At 40.0% G+C, this 22,708-nt stretch overlaps 1 protein-coding gene across 10 annotated transcripts in view; it reads right to left on the bottom strand.

Annotated features, from left to right (window-relative positions):
* The window catches only part of RPRD2 (regulation of nuclear pre-mRNA domain containing 2), a 117,664-nt gene that overhangs the window by 46,539 nt on the left and 48,417 nt on the right, over window positions 1–22,708 (bottom strand). For all 10 annotated transcript variants that reach the window (XM_050749355.1, XM_050749351.1, XM_050749362.1 and 7 more), the window contains exon 2: window positions 12,421–12,550. In XM_050749355.1, the coding sequence (XP_050605312.1) occupies window positions 12,421–12,550 (130 nt within the window). The remainder of the gene's footprint in view (window positions 1–12,420; window positions 12,551–22,708) is intronic.

Here is a 22,708-nt window from a genome sequence, read left to right as displayed (position 1 = left end):
CACACCACCACACCTGCCTAATTTGTATTTTTTTGTGGAAATGAGGTCCCACTATGTTGCCCAGGCTGGTCTCAAACTCCTGGGCTCAAGTGATTCTCCCACCTTGGTCTCACAAAGTGCTGGGATTACAGGTGTGAGCCACCACACCTGGCCTTCATTCTTCATTTTCTCCACTCCTTATTTCTCCTGTTGCATTCTGATTTCTTCAGAACTACATTCTTCCGTATTCTCTTTTCTTTCAAGAGTTCCTATAGATTATTTTTTTCAATCTGTCCAATATCTTACCTGTTGTTCATTTTGTTATTCCATTTAATCCTTCTCTAACATTTCATATACATTGCTTTATACATTCTGTCTGATAATTCCAATCTCTGAAACTCATTTTGGGAGGAACTAAATCGACAGATTCTCAATTGTGGTGGTTTGTTTTTCTGTGTGTTCAGAGATCTTTCACTGTGAGCACGTTTGTCTGATCTTAACCTATGGGATTCCTTGTGGCCTAAATAGAAAATATGTTCATATAGAGAAAATATATCTCAGAAGCCAGGGGGAGCTAATTACCCAAGAGCACATTTGCCCTTCTCCAGAGCCTAGTTTAAGTGCCAAGATCACAAAATATTAATGTTATCAGCATGTTGGTTAATGTTGGCTTTGCCATTCTAATACATCCACTGTTTTTGGTTCTGCTTAAGTTTTGTCAAGGACATAGGTATTTTGTAACAAAATGACTCCTTGGAATAGATGGTTGACTCTTCTGCCAGAAGTCAAGTCATAATTATATATAAACGTCTGTTTCTTCAACTCGACTACAGAACTTCTTCAAAACAATGATTACAACTTATTCATTGTTGTTTCTTTGCTGTTACTAAATAGTAGCTGAATGAATGACAACAGGATATTATCGTTTTCTTTTTTTTTTCCTTTTTGAGACAGGTCTTACACTTTGGGAGGTCAAGGTGGGAGGACAGCTTGAGGCCAGGAGTTCGAGACCAGCGTGGGCAACATGGTGAAACCCTGCCTTTACAAAAAATACAAAAATTAGCCAGGTATGGTTGCATGCACCTGTAGTCTCAGCTTTCTGGGGAGCTGAGGTAGGAGGACTACTTGAAACCCGGAGGTCAAGGCTGCAGTGAGCCGTGATCGTGCCACCGTACTCCAGCCTGGGAGGTTAAAAAGCCACTACTGGCTGGGCGTGGTGGCTCACGCCTGTAATCCCAACACTTCGGGAGGCTGAGGCAGGTGGATTACCTGAGGTTGGGAGTTCGAGACCAGCCTGACCAACTTGGAGAAACCCCGTCTCTACTAAAAATACAAAATTAGCCGGGTGTTGTGGCGCATGCCTATAATCCCGGCTACTCAGGAGATTGAGGCAGGAGAATTGCTTGAACCCGGGAGGCAAAGGTTGTGGTGAGCAGAGATCGCACCATTGCACTCCAGCCTGGGCCACAAGAGCAAAACTCCAGTTAAAAAAAAAAAGCCACTACTGACCACAATGTCAATTTTCACAGAATTTATAATCACCACAAACCATGTAACAAGCTTAGTTACATAACCTTTTGTTCTTTGATTTTTAAGTTAAAAAAAAATTTTGGCTGACTTTGTAGAATTGCTAGGATGTTCAACAGCGACCTTACAGAATTGCTAGGATGTTCAACAGATGCTTTCTTTGCTAGTGACACCCCCCTTACTCTTATAACAGGAAGGTACTAGCAAATTATTTCAAAGGATAAAGTTGATAAAGTACAAGAGGAGGTGTCCAGATGTCACAGTTACGTAAAACTAAACACCATAATCTTGTATCTCACTCAGAGGAGTCTCTTTCCTTTACCAATACCTCATTACTGGGAAGTCATCAGAATAATGTGCTATCTTACAGGTCCTTAGTAACATCTGCTAAATGTCTGAATAAAAGACTAAGTAATGGGTTGACTCAGGCCAGGGAGCATACACCTATAGTGCCAGCTACTTGGGAGGCTGAGGCAGGAGAACAGCTCGAGACAGGGAAAGGGAGGGAGGAAGGATCACCTCAAGAGAGAGACAGTCAACACTTAGTCAAAAAATCTTGAAGCTGAAAAACAGGGTATGAGGATAGATTTTCATTCTAAAAATTCAAATTTGCCACTCCGTATCTCCTAACTTAATTCATATAACTTAGTCTATGACAAATATCTTCCCTAATGTATTACTTTAATTTTATGTTATCTTTGTAATGCAGAAGTTTAATTTCTATGTAATCAAACTCAAATATTTTTACTACTGTTTTTTGTGTCTTAAGCGCCTTTATCCCCTATAATCATAAAAATATTTATATTTTCTTCAAATAATTTTAAAGTTTGTTTTACACACCAAAGTAATTCCCTTGTAATATATTTCTGTGTAGAGTGTAGGAAATCATTTAACTTTATTTTTTCTATACAGAAAGTGTTATACCCTAGAATCCGTTATTAAAGAGTTCATATTTGAGACAGAGTCTCACTATGTTACCCAGACTAGAGTGCAGCCTTGACCTCGAGATCCTCCTGCCTCAGCCTCCTGAGTAGCTGGAAACATAGGCACACGCCCCCATATCCAGCTAATTTTTGTATTTATTGTAGGGATGGGGTCTTACCATGTTGCTTAGGTTGGTGTCAAACTCCTGGGTTCAAGCAATCCACCCACCCTGGCTTCCCACATTGGGAGTTTGGGATTACAAGTGTGAGCCACCACATCACACCCAGATATCTTAACGATTTTCTTTTCTTTTCTTTTTTTTGAGACAGAGTCTCACTCTGTCGCCCAGGCTGGAGTGCAGTAGGGTGATCTCAGCTCACTGCAACCTCTGCCTCCCGGGTTCAAGTGATTCTCCTGCCTTAGCCTCCCGAGTAGCTAGGACTACAGGCGTGCGCTACCACGCCCAGCTAATTTTTGCATTTTTAGTAGAGATGGGGTTTCACCATGTTGGCCAGGATGGTCTCAATATCCAGACCCCAAGCGATCCACCCGCCTCGGACTCCCAAAGTGCTGGGATTACAGGCGTGAATCACAGTGCCCGCCCTTTCTTTTTTTTTTGTAAACTTTTTATTTATTTATTTATTTATTTATTTATTTATTTATTTACTGAGACACAGTTTCACTGTATCACCCAGGCTAGAGTGCAGTGGCATAACCTCGGGTCACTGCAACCTCCAGTTCCCGGGTTCAAGTGATTCTCCTGCCTCAGCCTCCCAAGTAGCTAGAACTACAGGCGCATGCCACCATGCCTGGCTAATTTTTGTATTTTTAGTAGAGATGGGGTTTCACTATGTTGGCCAGGCTGGTCTCGAACTCCTGACCTCATCATCTGCTCGCCTTGTCCTCCCAAAGTGCTGGGATTACAGGTGTGAGCCATAGTACCCAGCCTATGTTAACCATTTTCAAGTGTACAATTCAATGGCATTAAGTACATTCATACTGTGCAACCATCACTACCATCCATATCTCCAGAAGTCTTTTCATCTTGCAAAACTGAAATTCTATACCCATTGAACAATAACTCCCCATTCCCTGCCCCCTACCCCAGTCCCCGACAAACACTATTCTATTCTTTCTGTGAATTTGACAGTGAAAGTACCTCACTGTGTATTTGTTTTTTTTTTTTTTTCCCATTAGTTTCTGTTCTTATTTTATTATATCCTTCCTTTCTTGGGCTATTTTGCTCTTCTTTTAAAACTTCTTGAGATGAATACTTAGTTCACTGATTTTTAGAGTACTTTCATGTTCCTTTATAATGCTTTACATATATTAGCCTATTTAATCCTCACAGCATCCCTAAGAGACAAACTGTACTATTATTCTCATTTTATAGATGGGAAAACTAAAGGATGAGAAAGTTAAATAAATTCCTCTACCAAGTAAGAGATCCAGGATTGAAACCCATGCAACCTTGCAAGTTTGACTCCAAACCTTGCATTTTTAACCTCTAAGCTCTGCTGCTTCCCAAGGAGGAAGAGCTACTCCATGAAGAAAAACTCATAAGCCCTTATATTAAGATATACAGTATGAGCGTCTGGCTAGAGCAATGGCTCATTACTGGGATTTAGGAGAGTTGGTGGTAAGGATGGGAAGACTGAGATTTGACTGTAGAAGTCTTTAAGTGGCATCCCTTTTTGTTTGTTTGTTTGACACAGGGTCTTATTCTGTTGCTCAGGGCAGAGTACAGTGACACCATCACAGCTCACTGTAGCCTCCACCTCTCAGGCTCAAGTGATCCTCCTGCTTCAGCCTTCCAAGTAGCTTGGACCACAAGCACATGCCACCACACCCAGTTAATTTAGTAGAGATGAGGTCTCCCTATGTTGCCCAGGGTGGTCTGGAACTCCTGGGCTCAGGTGATACTGCTGCCTTGGCCTCCCAAAGTGCTGGGATTATAGGCGTGAGCCACCGCACCCAGCCCTCTCTTATTTTTTAACGTTCAGTTTCCTATCTTCAAGTCGTTTTATATGACTTATTTTATCATCAGTATCCTCACCTGTAAAATGAGGATAATAATCTTTGCCCCTAATTATATCATATATTTGATTTGAGAATCAAAGAAAATAATAAAGATGGAAGGAAATTTCTTTTTTTTTTTTTTTTTTGAGATGGAGTGTTGTTCTTTTGCCCAGGCTGGAGTGCAATGGTGTGATCTTGGCTCACTGCAACTTCTGCTTCCCAGGTTCAAGCAATTCTCCTGCCTCAGCCTCCTGAGTAGCTGGAATTATAGGCACACGCTACCATGCCTGGCTAATTTTGTATTTTTAGTAGAGACAGGGTTTCTCCATGTTGGTCAGGCTGATCTCAAACTTCTGACCTCAGGTGATCCACTTGCCTCGGCCTCCCAAAGTGCTGGGATTACAGGTGTGAGCCACCACACCCGGCCAGAAATCTCTTAAATCATAAAGCAATGTAAAAATATATTTTAAAGGATTTCAGAGTATGCCTTGCTAATACTAATTTGTTAATTATAATAATAGCAGTAGTAGGCACAGTCATCTTCCTCATCATAGCAACAGCTAACATTTGTTGTTTATTAAATGTCAGTCACTGTTCTAAGCCCTTTATATATATTATTAACTCATTTAGTTTCCACGCTTTATGAAGTAGGTACTATTATTGGATTCATTATACAGATGAGAAACTAATTTTTTTTTTATTTACGTAAAGTTATAGAGTTACCAAATGGCAGAGCCAGAATTCAAATCTAGGCACACTGGGTTCCAGAGACTGTGGTCTTAAACCATTGTATCTCTGGACATCTATGTGTATGTAGTTTGAAGTGAATGAAAAAGGTAACAAACTGGGAAACTAGTTAGCAGGATATAATATTAATATATCAAACAGAGTGACAGTGACAATAACAGAAAATCAAAAGGCAGAGAGAAAAGGAGGAAGAAACTTTAACAGAAGAATCAGTCCCTGGTAACTGACTAAGAAATAAGAAAGAAAAACTTAAGATTACTAAGGGGCTGTTATAAAATGAAAAACTGTAAGTTAGATTTAGGAGAGCTATTTGGCAGAACAGAAACAATAAAGGACTAAGAGTCAGAAAAATCTGGGTTCTAGTCCCAGGACTTACACTAAATTGTCATTTTCCTCTGGGCGGTATCTTAACTGCTCTGGACTTCAGTTTTTCTCATTTTGTAGAAAGAAATAATAAAATCTGGGCCAGGTGCGGTAGCTCATGCCTGTAATCCTAGCACTTTGGGAGGCCAAGGCAGGCGGATCATGAGGTCAGGAGTTCAAGACCAGCCTAACCAATATGGTGAAACTCTGTCTTTACTAAAAATACGAAAATTAGCTGGGCGTGGTGGCGCGTGCCTGTAATCCCAGCCACTCAAGGCTGAAGCAGGAGAATCGCTTGAACCTGGGAAGCGGAGGTTGCAGTGAGCCGATATCGTGCCACTACACTCCAGCCTGGGCGACAGAGTAAGACTCTATCTCAAAGAAAAAAAAAGAAGAAATAATAAAATCCAATCTGCTTATCTGCAAGTTAGTTACCATTTATATAGCAATTTTCAATTTATATTGAACATATTTTCACATAAATTGAAACTGTAGGAGTAGGACTTTACACAAAGTAAGGCGTGTTACTGTTTCAGGCATTCTGAACTGAATATGGACATATAACATTTAAGTAGAAATTCTCAACTGGCTGGGTGCTGTGGCAACTACTTGGGAGGCTGAGGCAGGAGAATTGCTTGAACCTGGGAGGTGGAGGTTGCCATGAGCAGAGATTGCGCTACTGCACTCCAGCCTGGGCAACAAGAGTGAGACTCTGTCTCAAAAAAAAAAAAAAAGAAAAGAAAAGAAAGAAAGAAAAAAGAAAAGAAAAGAAAAAAAAAGAGTTTGTTTTCAGATTTTGGAATATTTGCATTATCCTTACTGGTTGAGCATCTCTAATTTGAAATCCAAAATGCTCCAATGAGCATTTTCTGTGAGCGTCATGTTGGTGCTCAAAAAGCTCCAGATTTTGGAGCATTTTGGATTTCAAATTTTCAGATTACGGGTATTTAACCGGTACCAAGCTCATTATTTCCTCAAAATCTGTCATGACACCTTTTCCCAAAAAAGATCATGCATATAATTCTCTATACACCCTTGAGAGTCAATAAAATCACATTAAGCTCTTATACAACAAGTAGCATAAATTCATTTTTCAGTTCAATTAAAGATGAAAATGTATAAGCACAAATAATTTCCTTTTACGAACACCTGGGATAGGGACAGGATTTTGGAAAGCTCCACCCACATCAAAGATATACCTACTCTTACACCATCCTGACACAATACAAGCAAACCCTCAGTTCTTAAAGGGATTCTTCCATAATCTATATATAACTTATTGAAGTCATTGCTGGTTGCAGAGTAGTCCACAGTTTCCCAAGTGTAAATCAACTCTGACATTCATAAACACTTTCCCTGTGCTTCAAATTAAAGTTTCAACTATTCTGGTCTCACGGTGATGTATATTCAGATAAACTGGCATTTCTGTCCCTTAGCTAGGACCTCTAGGACACAAATGGCAAATATCAGGTTGGTTTAACTTTCATTTTTACCCCTCCCTCTCATATACATATTTTCTTACAATAATAACTAGTATATCTAAAATACAATCTCCAGGTTTCCAGCCCATGGAATTTCCAACCAGTGATAGAAAAGATAAACTGAAATTTAATAAAAAGAACTGAAATAATTAGATAAGTACTAGAGAAAATAGTTTCCCAACTTATCTGAAAGTCCTACTTTCCCTTCTTTGGGCATCTCTTTTAACATGTGGCCGTGAGTCCACCCCATACCAACTTTTAATCAAGTGAAATCAATAAACACCTTAAAGGGACTCAAGGAATAAAATTAATGTCCCTAATTAAGTTGCCCATGGTGCAATATGATCACCAAATGTGTTTTGTCAGCAATATTATTTTTTAAATCTGACAATGTCACACATATAAAAATCCAAATTTCTGTCCTAGTTTAAAAGTGAGAAAAGTTTGGCAGCGTATGTTAATGTTGGGCTCACATTTCTTCATGGCCATTAGCCAAGGACTGAGTAACTGCTGTCCCTCTTAAGTGGATTTTTTGTCATACTCAACCTACTTTACTCATCTGTATTACCTGCCAGGAACTTCTAGACATTTGCCCTCCTTGAATTAAAGGACTCAAAACAGCCTTAAGTTAAGACAAAAAAATTCAGAAATCAGTTTATAGTAGAATTGTGAATAAGAGCTTTATTTTATTTTATTTATTCATTATTATTATTTTTTGAGACAGAGTCTCGCTCTGTCACCCAGGCTGGAGTGTAGTGGCGTGATCTCGGCTCACTGCAAGCTCCGCTTCCCGAGTTCATGCCATTCTCCTGCCTCAGCCTCCCAGCTAGCTAGGACTACAGGTACCCACCACCACGCCCGGTTAATTTTTTTTTTTTTTTTTTGTATTTTTAGTAGAGACAGGGTTTCACCGTGTTAGCCAGGAATGATGGTCTCGATCTCCTGACCTTGTGATCTACCCTCCCTGGCCTCCCAAAGTGCTGGGATTACAGGCGTGAGTTTTAAAAGGGGAAGTGGTGGTCAGGATGGGGCTGTTTAAGGAATACTTAAGTCCTTTATTTGTTTATTTCAGAGAGAGCGTCTTGCTCTGTCACCCAGGCCAGAGTGTGGAGTGCCATGGTATGACTATAATTCACTTCAGTCTTGAACTCCTGGACTCAAGAGATCCTCTTGCCTTGGCCTCCTGGTAGCTAGGACTACAGGCACATGCCAACATACCTGGCTAATTTTTAATTTTTTTGTAGAGACAGGGTCTCACTATGTTGCCCAGGCTGGTCTCAAACTCCTGGCCTCAAGTGATCCTCCCACCTCAGCCTCCTAAAAGTGCAAGGATTACAGGTATGAGAACCATCATACCTGGCATTAAGCTCTTATTTTAATATCCTCTGATTTACCATATAATTTATAATTAACTTATTTATAAGCAAGAGTGTATTCTGTTTCACTAATACAATCTTCCATTCCTGTTTATTGTTTTAAGATATATTTTATAACTGGTAGGGAATTTTAACCTTACTATTCTTAAAAAAAAATTACCTTGGATATTTATCCTTCCACAGGAAATCCTATTGAGATTTTGATTGGGATTACAGAGTATAAATTACATATTAGGAAAGAAATGTATTTTTAACAATACCAAATCTTTTCCTTCAAAAAACCCCATATATATGTATATATACATATATATACACACATACATATATATATATATCTTCATTTGTCCAGATCTTCTTTAATATCCTTTAAATTTTTAAAATTTTCTTTATAAAAGCCTTACATACTTCTTATATTTATTCTTGGGTGGGGTTTTTCTTTTATTTTTTGTCTTGCAAAATAAATCTTTCTTCCTAATTACAGTTTAAAATAAGTTGCTGCTGGCATACATAGGAAAGCTACTGATTTTGTATGTTCAACTTGAATCTGGCTATTTAGCTGAGTTATTAGTTGATCATCATGACTTTCTGTGTAGGCTAAGGGTTGGCAAATGATGGACCTCAGACCAAATCTGGCCTGCTGCCTATTCTTATTGGAACATAGCCATACCCATTTGTTTCTGTATTGTTTGGTGCTTTCATGCTAGAATGGCATTGTTAAGGAGCTGTGACAGAGATACTATGGCTCAAAAAGCCTAAACTACTTAACTATCGACCCTTTATAGAAAAGGGTTGCCCAGCCCACCTGATGTAGATAATTATATTACCTGCAAGTAATGACAATTCTGTCTCTTCTAAATGCATTTTGTTTATTCATTCACTCCTTTTCTCTTTTTCTTGAGATGGGGTCTTGCTCTGTCGCCCAAGCTAGAGGGCAGAGGCACGATCTCAACTCACTGCAACCTCCGCCTCCCAGGTTCAAGCAATTCTTGTGCCTCAGCCTCCCGAGTAGCTAGGATTACAGGTATGCACCACCACACCCAGCTACTTTTTGTACTTTTACTACAGATGGGGTTTCACTGTGTTAGCCAGGCTGGTCTTGAACTCCTGACCTCAAGTGATCTGCCTGCCTCGACCTCCCAAAGTGCTGGGGTTATAGGCATGAGTCACTGCACTTGACCTATTTATTCATTTACTCATTTCTAAATAAATGGAACCTCCAGCATAATGATCAACAGTAATGATAATGGAGGACTTCTGTCTTGGAATGCTTTGTTTCATCATTACATATGATGTTTACTACAGGTTTCTGAAGACATGTTTCATTGAGTTAAAACATTCTTGGGGGCTTAAGGTTTTAATTTAAGAACCGTACTTTATTCTGAGATTATGTCCTTCTCACTTTTTTCCATGAAATAATGGTAGTAACACACAATGTAGTTGTTTTTAAACATATCTTTACATGGTAAAAAAAAAAAAAAAAGGTTGACGACTATATATTAATCCATGAAATAGGTCATGAAATTCAAGTCTAGGAAACACTAGGCTAAGTTACAGATATTACAGTGATATTTATAGCAGAAACTCTAGTGTATTGTTGTTCTTATTCACAATTATACTGGGTTTTATATATAAAGAGGCAGCATGGATTAGTGGTTAAGTGGCAAAGAACATGGGCTTTGGATTTAGATAGCCTGAAGTGGGAATCTGGCTCTCTGCCTCCAGGTAGCTCTTAGAGATTAGGCAATTTACCTAACCTCTCGAAGTCACAGTTTCTTCTTCTTTAAAATTAGAGTAACAAGACCAGATGCGGTGGCTCACTCCTGTAATCCCAGCACTTTGGAAGGCTGAGGCAGGCAAATCATCTGAGGTCAGGAGTTCGAGACCAGTCTGAGCAACATGGAGAAACCCCATCTCTACTAAAAATACAAAATTAGTTGGGCATGGTGGCGCATGCCTGTAATCCCAGCTACTCGGGAGGCTGAGGCAGGAGAATTGCCTAACTGCTTGAACCTAGGAGGTGGAGGTTGCAGTAAGCCGAGATTGTGCCATAGCATTCCAGCCTGGACAACAAGAGGGAAACTCCATCTCAAAAAAAGAAAAAATTAGTGTAACAATAGTGCCCACGGTATAGTTGTTCTCAAAATTAAATGATAAAGCACTCTGTATAATATTTAGTCAATTATAAATATCCAACAAATGGTAGGTGTTATTATTTTATGTACTTGTTTACTTAGTACATTCAAGTAGTACCATATTTTAATCTTTTCTAACAGCAAGGTAGACATTTCAAGTTAACAATCCTAAGGAAGGAAGAGGGATCAGTCAGTTCTTTTGTTTTATTTCTTATTTTCAATATATTCCATAGTTTCACAAGATCACTCAGTTCTGACTGGGTTAATACTAACAAATGGGTCAATGATGATAAATACATAATCTGAGGAAGCATTTAGCTATTATGGTTGTTCCATATAATTGTTTATATATTGTTACATATATTGTTTATCCTGTAACTATGTGTGTCTCTTGTAGAAAACAATTTACAAATACGGATGCAACACAAAGAACACACTATTAATACAGGGCAAAAATAAGATGAGATATAAGCTTGTACTGTATATACACCAGAATTCTCCCCGAATGTGGGGATGTTCAATAGGCATTCAAAAAGAAGGGCCCATGGTCAGAGTTTAGGAAATGCTGTGTTTTTGTTTTGTTTTGTTTTTGAGATGGAGTCTCACTCTGTCGCCCAGGCTGGAGTGCAGTGGCACAATCTGGGCTCACTGCAAGCTCTGCCTCTCAGGTTCATGCCATTCTCCTGCCTCAGTCTCCCAAGTAGCTGGGACTACAGGTGCCCGCCACCATGCCCGGCTAATTTTTTTGTATTTTTTAGTAGAGACGGGGTTTCACCGTGTTAGCCAGGATGGTCTTGATCTTCTGACCTTGTGATCTGCCCATCTTGGCCTCCCAAAGTGCTGGGATTACAGGCGTGAGCCACCGTGCTCAGCCAGGAAATGCTGTTTTGAAATTAGCATTGTAAAGCCCCAAAAAGAAATCAAATTATTGATATGGTAATGTGAACTTTGAATCTTCAGGAAAGGAAAAGTAGTATGGATCATTTTCTAAACTTATTTGAGCACAGAACCCTTCTTCCTCTGATCATTTCATAGGAATACACTGTGGGAAGTGCTGGATCCAACTACCGCTAAAAATGAAGTTAAATCAATATTGAGTTGCGAGTATGACGTTGGGAAATAATTTCCATTTCTCTTTACAGATTTCATGGAGGGAAAAAAATTTCAGTAAGACTCAGAAGACATGAAATGTGTTAAACAAAACAGACACAGTAGTTAGAAGGAAGCACATTCACAGATTATCACCAGGAGACATACATGGTCAAGTAAGGATAAACAGGAGACCAGCTTTTGAAAACAGAAGAAAGAGTTTTTAAAAGAAAAATATGGCTGGGCACGGTGGCTCATGCCTGTAATCCCAGCACTTTGGGAGGCCGAAGCGGGTGGATCACGAGGTCAGGAGATTAAGACCATCCTGGCTAACATGGTGAAACCCCATCTCTACTAAAAATACAAAAAATTAGCTGGGCATGGTAGCACGCACCTGTAGTCCCAGCTACTTGGGAGGCTGAGGCAGGAGAATTGCTTGAACCCAGGAGGCGGAGGCTGCAGTGAGCTGAGATTGCACCACTGCACTCCAGCCTGGGTGACAGAGCGAGACTGTTTCAAAAACAAAAGAGAAAAGAGAAAAGAGAAAAAGAGGAGAGGAGAGGAGAGGAGAGGAGAGAGAAAGAGAAAGAAAGAGAAAGAAAGAGAAAAAAAGAGAAAGAGAAAGAAAGACGTGTGTTAACAAGAAAGTAATAATCAACCATTTAGGCAAATTATCCTTCAATCTTCAAGCATGTTCAACTATTACAGTTCTTAATGGGTAAAGAAACTAAAATTCTAAATTGTCTAAGTTTAGATCCCATAGAGCAACAAAGATTTACTTACTTCACTAGAGCAGCTGCTTCAGGAAGTACATCAGCAAATGATTCACGGAATATGATTGCATTTTTCCTTTTACAGTTCTGTATGACATCATTGGCAAGGTAAAAGAGATTCAAACGGTGGGGATATGCAGCTAGAGATGACAAAAGACAATAAATAAAACCAAATGAGTCAATTTACAGTTATTTCAACTTATTCCAAATACAGTGTTCTCAAACTATAACTGGTATTTTTTTTCTTACATGGATATAAAAAGATGAATGTAATTACATGGATGGAAGGGAGGAAGGATGGATGGATAAACTGACAAATGAACTAATGGATGGAAGGGAGGAAGGATGGATGGATAAACTAGCAAATGAACTAAGGGATCAGTTTACCAAACATACTAAAAACCCTGACTATTTCAGGTTAAGATTCTGTTCAAGGTACTCCTCAAGGAGATTTCTCCCTCACTTTGTAGATGTTTGGCACTAAAAAAAAGACCCAGTAACTCTGGAGAAGCTAAAATAAAACAAAATTATAGTCTCAAACATCTGGGAAGACAAAAAAAAAAAAAAATGAGCTGAACATGCTCAACTTGTTGCGGAAATACCAAGGTTAGTAGAAAGAGCATGGGCTTTGTAATCAAATTCTTGTGACCTTAAGCAAATTGCTTAACATTTATTATAGATAGACCCTCCTCCCCATCAACCAATCCAGATACTACTCAGATACATCTTAGTCTTCCCATCTACTGGAGGGAGGCTCTGCTGCTGCCTTCATCACTAGACGAATGTCCTGCAAAATAATACGATCCTATGTACGCATCTAGGTTAAGCTTTTCTTTTTCTTTTTTTCTTTTTTTTTTTTTTTGAGATGGAGTCTCACTGTGTCGTCCAGGCTGGAGTGAAGTGGTGCAATCTCAGCTCACTGCAACCTCTGCCTCCTGGGCTCAAGCAATTCTCCTGTCTCATCCTCCCAAGTGCCTAGGACTACAGGTGTGTGCCACCATGCCCAGCTAATTTTTTTTGTATTTTTAGTAGAGATGGGGTTTTACCATGTTGGCCAGGCTGATCTCAAACTCCTGACTTCAGGTGATCTGCCCGCTTTGGCCTTCCCAAAGTGCTGGGATTACAGGTGTGAGCGACCGCGCCCAGTTGGTTAAGTTTGTCAACGGCTCACAAGGCCCAATCAATGTACTATCTGGAACCCTGAGCAAAGTCACCTTAAGTTTCATTATTATGCTGGGTAATTTCAATGTCTAAATGGATGATCTACCATGTTTTCTTGTCTCTTGGTTCCTTGACCTCATATTCAGTGACCTTCAAGAACCACTCCTTTGCACATTTAAAAATATCCTCCTCTGATCACAATCTCCCACTCCTATTATACTTGTTCTTTAATTTCATCAAGATCTCAGCTTTTTATTTTCTCTAATTCTACATTCTCTTCTTAGTACTCAATTCTTCACCAATTCCAGAGTCTTTGTCCATTATTTAAACCAATATTTTATTAAAACCCTCATACTCTTGTCCTTCTCCTCTCTAATTTAGCCTTCTATCTCATGTACTTAATCAAATCCAAATTTGGATCAATCTAACTGCATTTACCGCACCTTTATTTCTGCTGCTGGATTCTGCTGAAGAAAAATCGAACAAAAAAAAATTTAAATCATACAAATTAAAAGTCTCCTTCTTCACCTGGACCCTCCACATGTGCTTAGTCAGCATCCCCTCTCAAAGAAGTATTTCGAATTTTAACCACTTGTCAGGCCCGAATCTTTACCACATCACTTCTCACTCTCAGGAGATAAGCTTATATGGTGTTTCACAGAGAAGGCAAAAGTCATTAGATGGAAATTATCTTGTCAAAAAAAAACGTATCCACATTTAAACTTACCTAGATCAATTTACCTAGTAAAAAGCATTACTCCTATTAAAGCGTAATCCTTCCACTACGTACTGTTTCCTAGACTCTATTCACACCTTGAGCACATTATACTACATTAACTATGCTTGTTTCTTTTTTTGTGTTTTTTATTTGGAGACAGGGTCTCACTCCTGCCACCTAGGCTGGGGTGCAGTGGTGCGATCACAGTTCACTGCAGCCTCCCCGGGCTCAGGTGATTCTCCCACCTCAAGTCACTCGAGAAGCTGGGACTTAAGGCATGCCACCATGCCTGGCTAATTTCTTTTGTATTTTTAGTAGAGACAAGGGTTTGTCATGTTGCCCAGGCCGGTCCTGTACTCCTGAGCTCAAGCAATCTGCCCACCTCAGCCTCCCAAATTGCTGGGATTACAGGCATGAACTACGGCGCCTGGCTTATCCTTGCTTCTTGTATTTTAGTTTGATTCTTATTTATATTTATTAATTATTATTATTATTATTTTTGAGACAGAGTTTCACTCTTGTCGCCCAGGCTAGAGTGCAATGGCACAATCTTGGCTCACTGCAACCTCCACCTCGTGGGTTCAAGTTATTCTCCTGCCTTAGCCTCCTGAAGTAAGTGGGATTACAGGCGCCTGCCACCATGCCCAGCTAATTTTTTTGTATTTTTAGTAGAGATGGAGTTTCACTATGTTAGCAGGCTGGTCTTGAAATCCTGACCTCAGGTAATCCACCCACCTTGGCCTCCCAAAGTGCTGGAATTACAGGCATGAGCCACCGCACCCGACCTCTTATTTATATTTATATATTTACATTGTATTCCTTCAGGCTGTCTCTCAACATAGGTATATACACGTCTCTCCTATCTTAAAGTTTTCTTGCGACCACCTTAGGTTACCCCTAGCCTTTCCTTCCTTGCCTAATGTTAGTTAAGACCTTTTAGGCCGGGCGCGGTGGCTCAAGCCTGTAATCCCAGCACTTTGGGAGGCCAAGACGGGCGGATCACAAGGTCAGGAGATCGAGACCATCCTGGCTAACATGGTGAAACCCCGTCTCTACTAAAAATACAAAAAACTAGCCGGGCGAGGTGGCGGGCGCCTGTAGTCCCAGCTACTCCGGAGGCTGAGGCAGGAGAATGGCGTGAACCCGGGAGGCGGAGCTTGCAGTGAGCTGAGATCCGGCCACTGCACTCCAGCCTGGGCGACAGAGCGAGACTCCGTCTCAAAAAAAAAAAAAAAAAAAGACCTTTTAGTGTGAAGAGTCTGAAGGAGTTTTGTATGCTCACTGTCTACATTTTTAACTCCCATTAACTCCATAATTATAGGAGCCACTCTTTTATTGCACTTAAAAAATATGCAATCTACCATGCTAAGAGCTTTTTATAAATTATGTTATCTCATTTATGTTGCCAATAGTTCACTCAAACGCCAATTTTCAAGGTTACTAATAAATTAAATTTACTAAACCCAATGGAGTTTTTTTTTTTTTTAATGTTATTTCTTTGTAGCTTTGGCACACAGAATAATCTGTCACAGTACTTTCTCCTTTGGCTTCTGTCTTAACCACTCTCCTGGTTTTCATCCTACCTCTCCGGGTCCTCCTCTAGAATCATGTACAGGTAGCCAGTCTGGCTGTGATCATCCTTATTTAAATGTTGATGTTCTCCAGGATTCTCTCCTGAGCACTCTTCTCTACTCATAGCATAGTGTTTTAAGATTTCAGGCTTTAAGTCAATCTTTTCCATTTCTGGCTCTGTCACTTGTTAGCTTTGGAGTCTTTTACATTACTTAACTCTTCTCTATGTTGCTTTCCTTTGTAAAATGACAACCTCACAGGATTGTTAGAAGAACTAAATAAAACAATATATGTAAAACAATTAAGATAGGGCTTAATGCACAGCAAATGGAATGCTATCAGCATAATCACCTCTTTCTAGTTGCTTTAACTACTTCAACCAATGTATCAATGACTCCCATGTTTGTAGATATCAAGCCTGGATTTCCCTTTACCAGTCAATGTACACATCCACTTCAAAGTCTCCGAGGCACCCTGAGCTTGATTTTAATTTTTTTTTTCTGTCACCCAGGCTGGAATGCAGTCACAATCTTGGCTCACTGAAACCTCTGCCTCCTGGGTTCAAGTGATCCTCCCACCTCAGCCTCCCAAGTAGCTGGGACTACAGGCACATGCCACCATGTCTGGCTAATGTTTTTTTTTTTTTTTCTTTTTGAGATGGAGTTTCGCTCTTGTTGACCAGGCTGGAGTGCAATGGCACGATCTCGGCTCACTGCAACCTCTGCCTCCTGGGTTCAAGCGATTCTCCTGCCTCAGCCTCCCAAGTAGCTGGGATTACAGGCATGCGCCACCATGCCTGGCTAATTTTGTAGTTTTAGTAGAGACGGGGTTTCTCCATGTTGGTCAGGCTGGTCTTGAACTCCTAGCCTCAAGGAATCCACCAGCCTCAGCCTCCCAAAGTGCTGAGATTACAAACATGAGCCACTGCACCCGGCTGATTTTAATATTTTATTTTATTGTAATTTATTTATTTATTGAGATGGAGTTTCACTCTTGTTGCCTAGGCTAGAGTGCAATGGCGCGATCTTGGCTCACCACAACCTCTGCCTCCCAGGTTCAGGCGATTCTCCTGCCCCAGCCTCCCGAGTAGCTGGGATTACAGACATGCGCCGTCACACCCAGCTAATTTTTTTTGTATTTTTAGTAGAGACGGGGTTTCTTCATGTTGGCCAGCCTAGTCTCGAACTCGCGACGTCGGGTGATCCGCCTGCCTCAGCCTCCAAAAGTGTTGGGATTACAGGCATGAGCCACTGCACCCGGCCTTATTATTCTATTAATCACCTTCCTCTTTTTCTGTCTGTTACTACTCTTTAGTCAGAATTTTAGCAATTCTTGCTGACTCCTCCTCCTCCTTACCCCCCTACACCCATTAATAAATCTCCAAACTCTAGCCAATTTTGTCTCCAATAATATTTCTCAACTTTATCCCCTCTTGTCTTTCCCTTCCTACTATTGCTGTTTTCCAGGTTTCATTACCGTTGACCTGGCCACTCCTGCAACAGCCTCCTAGGCATCTGCCCCTAGACTTGCTCCCCTTAAATTTCCTCCCTATATTGTTGCCAAATTTATTTCTTTTCTTTTTTTTCTCTTCCTTTTTTTTTTTTTTAGAAAAGATCAGATTTGTTTGGAGAAAACAAAAAACCCACAGCCCAAAGGATGCGATTTTATATCTCAAGACATCTCCAGGTATTAAGTCTACAGATTACAAATCATTTTTATAGAAGATATTTTTGTATAAATTTTACATGCATTCAGGAGCAGGATATAAATTAATCCCCGTTTCTATTTTAACAGGGGAGCAAGGTAGGGAAGTGGGAGTCAAATTCATTTTCAAATATGCAAAATTATCTAATTATTTCTCATATCAAATCTGTCAATGATTTCACACTGCTCAATGGAAAAAGCGGAAACACTTCAGCTTCCTTTATGATCTGCATCCTGCCTTCTCTTCCAGTCTCATTTCTTCCCCCTCAAATTCAAAGTTCCATCTTTAATGAATTACTCACAATTGCCAAAAACCCTGCTACCTTGTGTTTTCTCTTTTTAGTCAGAATTTTCCTTTTCTATAACTCATCCTAAAGTTTTCCGTGGTTTTCTACTCATCCATAGGAAAACGTCCAAAATTTTAAATTTAACTCATGTCAGTTTCTGACCACCCCCATGTTAAATCTCTCCTTCTTCCTGCAAACCACCCCAAACTATTTTATTACTACTTTTCCTCAATGTAAACTCTCCACTCTAGTCAGAGTACTTTGGAAATTCTGGAGGAATGAAAAAAAGTGGTTGAGGTAGTCTGGGAAGATGCTTAAAGTCTGTGGTCTTTAAGTACCGAATACTTTACCTACTATGGCATTTATCACCCTGTAGTGTACTTGTCTGTATCCCCACTGGATTATAAGCACCCAGAAGACTGAATTTCTCTTGTTCACTGCCTTATTCTTTTTTTTGGAGACTGAGTCTCACTCTGTCACCCAGGCTAGAGTACGGTGGTACAATTTCAGCTCACTGCAACCTCTGCCTCCCAGGTTCAAGCGATTCTTGTGCCTCAGCCTCCCAAGTAGCTGGGATTACAGGTGCCGGCCACCACGCCTGGCTAATTTTTGTATTTTTAGTAGACAGGGTTTCACCATGTTGGCCAGGCTGGTCTCGAACTCCTAACCTCAAGTGAGCCACCCACCTTAGCCTCCCAAAGTGCTAGGATTACAGGCATGAGCCACCATGCCCAGCCTACTGCCTTTTCTTTTGTTTGGTTTCCTTTTTTTTTTTAAGACAGAGTCTTAAAAAAGTGGTTGAGGTAGTCGCCCAGGCTGGAGTACAGTGGCGCGATCTCGGCTCACTGCAACCTCCTCCCAGGTTCAAGCAATTCTCCTGCCTCAGCCTCCTGAGCAGCTGGGATTACAGGTGCGCATCACCACACCTGGCTAATTTTTGTATTTTTAGTAGAGATGGGGTTTCATCATGTTAGTCAGGCTAGTCTACAACTCCTGACCTCAGGTGATCCACCTGCCTTGGGCCTCCCAAACTGCCAGGATTACAGGCGTTAGCCACCGTACCCAGCCTATAATTTTTAATTTATTTAATACTTTATATATGCCAGGGACTATTTTAAAGAGGATACAGATATTAACTTACATCCTCACCACAACTCTATGAGGTTGGTACCAGCCTGGGCAACACAGTAAGATGCTATCTCTCCAAAAAAACTTTTTAAGTTAGCCAGGCATAACTGCACAACTGTAGTCTGGTTACTCAGAGGCTGAGGTGGGAGGATCACTTGAGCCTGGGAGGCTGAGGGTACAGTGAGCCACAATCGCCCCACTGTACTCTGGTCTGTGTGACAGACCAAAGCCAGGAAGGAGCCCTGAGCCCTCACCAGAGACCAAACTGGACCTTGATCTTGAACTCTGCAACCTCTAGAAGTGTGAGAAAATCAATTTCTTTGTTTAAGCCACCCAGTCTGTGGTATTTTGTTATGGCAGCCAAGCTGACTAATGCAACTGTATAAGGAGACTATCTTTGTTTTTAGGAAATGAACACCAAAGTACCACATAGGGCAGCATGTCTGTAACATATGCTCAAACAGTTCAGAAATAAAAAATGTGAGTGCCTGTAGAGAAAGCAGTAAGTGAGATAAAGCAAATATGTTAAAATGTTAATAACTGGGGAATCTGAGTGAAAAGTACACAGAAGGTTTTTGTAATACTCTTGTAACTTTTTAACATTTGAAATTATTCAAAAATAACAAGTTAAAAAAAAATACACAGAATCCAACCACTACTTAGTACCTCCACCACTGCCTGTGGTCTAAGTCACTATCATCTTTTGCTTGAATTATTGCAGTAGCCTCCTACCTAGTCTCCCTGCTTCTACCTTTGCCTGGCTTCAGTCTAATCTCAACTCAGAAGAGACAGTGATCCTTTAAAAATATAAACTGATTGTATTATTCCATTTCTTAAATTACTCCCATAATGGTCCCCTCTTTAATACGAGTAAAGTTCAAAGTCCTTACAATGGCCTATAAATCCTAAACAATCTGGCACTGTCTTATCTTCCTGACCTAATTTCTTCATCACCACTGATTCCACTGTAGCCACAGTGGCCACCTTGCTGTCTTTACAAGGCCTCCAACACACCTGGCTGAGTCTTTGCCTCACGGTCTGTTAAGCTCACTGTTCTGGAACTTTCTTCCCCCGTATTTCTCATGGCTCATTCAACCACTGCCTTTAAATCTTGCTCAAATGTTCCTTTCTCCTTCTGCATAATAATTAAAAGAAGGTTGAATGCTTAGCCTTCAGTGAATATGTTCCTGACTACTTTACTTAAAACTGCAACATCAGGCCAGGTGTGGTAGCTCATGCCTGTAATCCCAGCACTTTGGGGGGCCAAGATGGGTGGATCACCTGAGGTCAGGAGTTCAAGACCAGCTTGACCAACATGGTGAAACCCCATCTCTATTAAAAATACAAAAATTAGCCGGGTGTGGTGGCATGCATCTGTAATCCCAGCTACTGAGGAGGCTGAGGCAGGAGAATTGCTTGAACCCAGAGGCGGAGGTTACAGTGAGCCAAGACTGTGCCACTGCACTTCAGCCTGGGCGAAAGAGCAAGACTCCGACTCAAAAAAAAAAAAAAAAAAAAAAAAAAAAAAAAAGCAACATCAAGCCAACAACACTCCTACAACCCTTCTTTGCTTTATTCTCCCAAATAACACATAATTTTCCAATATACTATACAATTTATTTTTTGCCTATCTCCTCCACGAGAATATAAGCCTCATAAGAGCAAGGATTTTTGTCAGTTTTATTTACTGCTGAACTCTCAGCACTTAGAATAGTGCTTAACACTTAGTCGGTGTTCAGTAACTATTTCTTGAATAAATAAATTAGAAAAAAAAAGAGAAGGAAAAAAAGAAAAGGGGAAAAAAGAGTAGTTCTCTATTCAGTTTGGCTAACAATCCATAAGGCTTCTCTGTAAATGCACAGCATAGGTAGGGACTAGGTACAATGAAGTATTCTAGGGGCTGTTGCAGAAGTTAATCTAGATATAGTCAGTGTTCTCACAACATCAATTCCTCAACTATCTACAAGCTAAGCATTCAGCCTTCTTTTAATTATTATGCAGAAGGGGAAAAGAATTAACAACAGGAAACTGGAAGGTTACTGATTTGAGTCTAAGTACCTACAAAATAAAACCGTTAACTTGGTAGGAGACAGGTTAGATAATTTTTAACTTGAATTTATATTTTATGTCTACCTTGCCTTGTTCCAACAATGGGCTAAGATAGCTGATACATAGTGTTTTCAATCAATGTAGTCTTTCAATTATAGAAAACAACCATTATAGTATAATGGAAAGGGCATCAGCACGAGAGTCCAGATCTGAGTTGTAACCCTTGAAAAACATTCATTTTCATTAGCTTAGGTCTGTCTTCATTTGTAAAACAGGCTGCAGAAAGGAAAAACAAAAAGAAGAAAAAGCCACATGGAAAAAAATGTTATTTATAGTTGTAGAAAAAACTAGAAGCAACCTAAAGAATAGTAACAGGGGAATAGCTAAGTAAAGGTGCATCCATATTATGTGGATAATAAGTATATGTCTATAAATAACATGAAGATGCTTGCATGAGAGTGAAAACACAGGAAAGAAAAATGTACATATACCATTATGTAAATTATGTAATACACTATTCAAATGTATATGTAAAGGTACATCCATATTATATGGATAAGTACATGTCTGTAAATAACATGAAGATGCTTGCATGAGAGTTAGTAAAAACACAGGAAAGAAGAATGTACATATACCATTATGTAAACTATGTAAATACACTATCTAAATGTATATGCGGGCCGGGCACAGTGGCCCTTGCCTATAATCCCAGCACTTTGGGAGGCCGAGGTGGGTAGATCACCTGAGGTCAGAAGTTTGAGCCCAGCATGACCAACATGGTTAAACTAAAAATACAAAAATACCAAAATTAGCTGGCCGTGGTGGTGGGTGCCTGTAATCCCAGATACTTGGGAGGCTGAGGCAGGATAATTGCTTGAACCTGGGAGGCAGGTGTTGCAGTGAACTGAGATTGCGCCATTGCACTCCAGCTTGGGCGAAGAGTGAGACTGTCTCCGAAAAAAAAAATTATATGAATATTTTTAAATAAATGTTATCTTCTAAACTTTCTATGCTACAATTATAATACCTTTATATAAAAAATAAAAGCATAGGCCAGGTGTGGTGGCTCACTTCCATAATCCCAACACTTTGGGAGGACAAGATGTAAGGATGGGTTGAGCCCAGGGGGGTCAAGGCTGCAGTGAGCCATAGTTGTGCCACTACACTCCAGGCTGAACGACAGGGCAAGGCCCTGTCTCCACACACACACACACACACACACACAAACCATATAAAATAACTAATTTAGATTAGATCATCCATAACATACCCTCTGGCTTCAATATCCTATGATTAAATAAATATTTAACTGTAAGGACACTCAGTACAAATAATGGCAGTGTCACTTGAATACTTAAATAGAAGAAAACAACACCTTTTTTCAAATAATCTACATCTTCTCTTTAAAAAGATAAATCCTCCAACTTCCTTAAAATCACTTAGTTGCTTTGTTGAGGGTTAACAAGAAAAAATTATCTGTAAAAGTATCAAGGTAGCAGAAAGAACACTGAACTATGTAGAGAATCTGAGTGCCATACTCCTCCACCACTATGTGAGGATGATCACATTATCATTCAAACTGTTACATTTTGAGAGTGAAAGGGCATCACATCAGGACAGGTGCTCACATATGTTAGGCTGAGCTAAGATGCAACTAGCCTAAGTCTATGTAAAATGAA

Source organism: Macaca thibetana, chromosome 1 (assembly GCF_024542745.1).
Source record: "Macaca thibetana thibetana isolate TM-01 chromosome 1, ASM2454274v1, whole genome shotgun sequence".
In the NCBI taxonomy this organism is placed as follows: domain Eukaryota; kingdom Metazoa; phylum Chordata; class Mammalia; order Primates; family Cercopithecidae; genus Macaca; species Macaca thibetana.
This window is presented reverse-complemented; position numbering and strand designations above follow the sequence as displayed.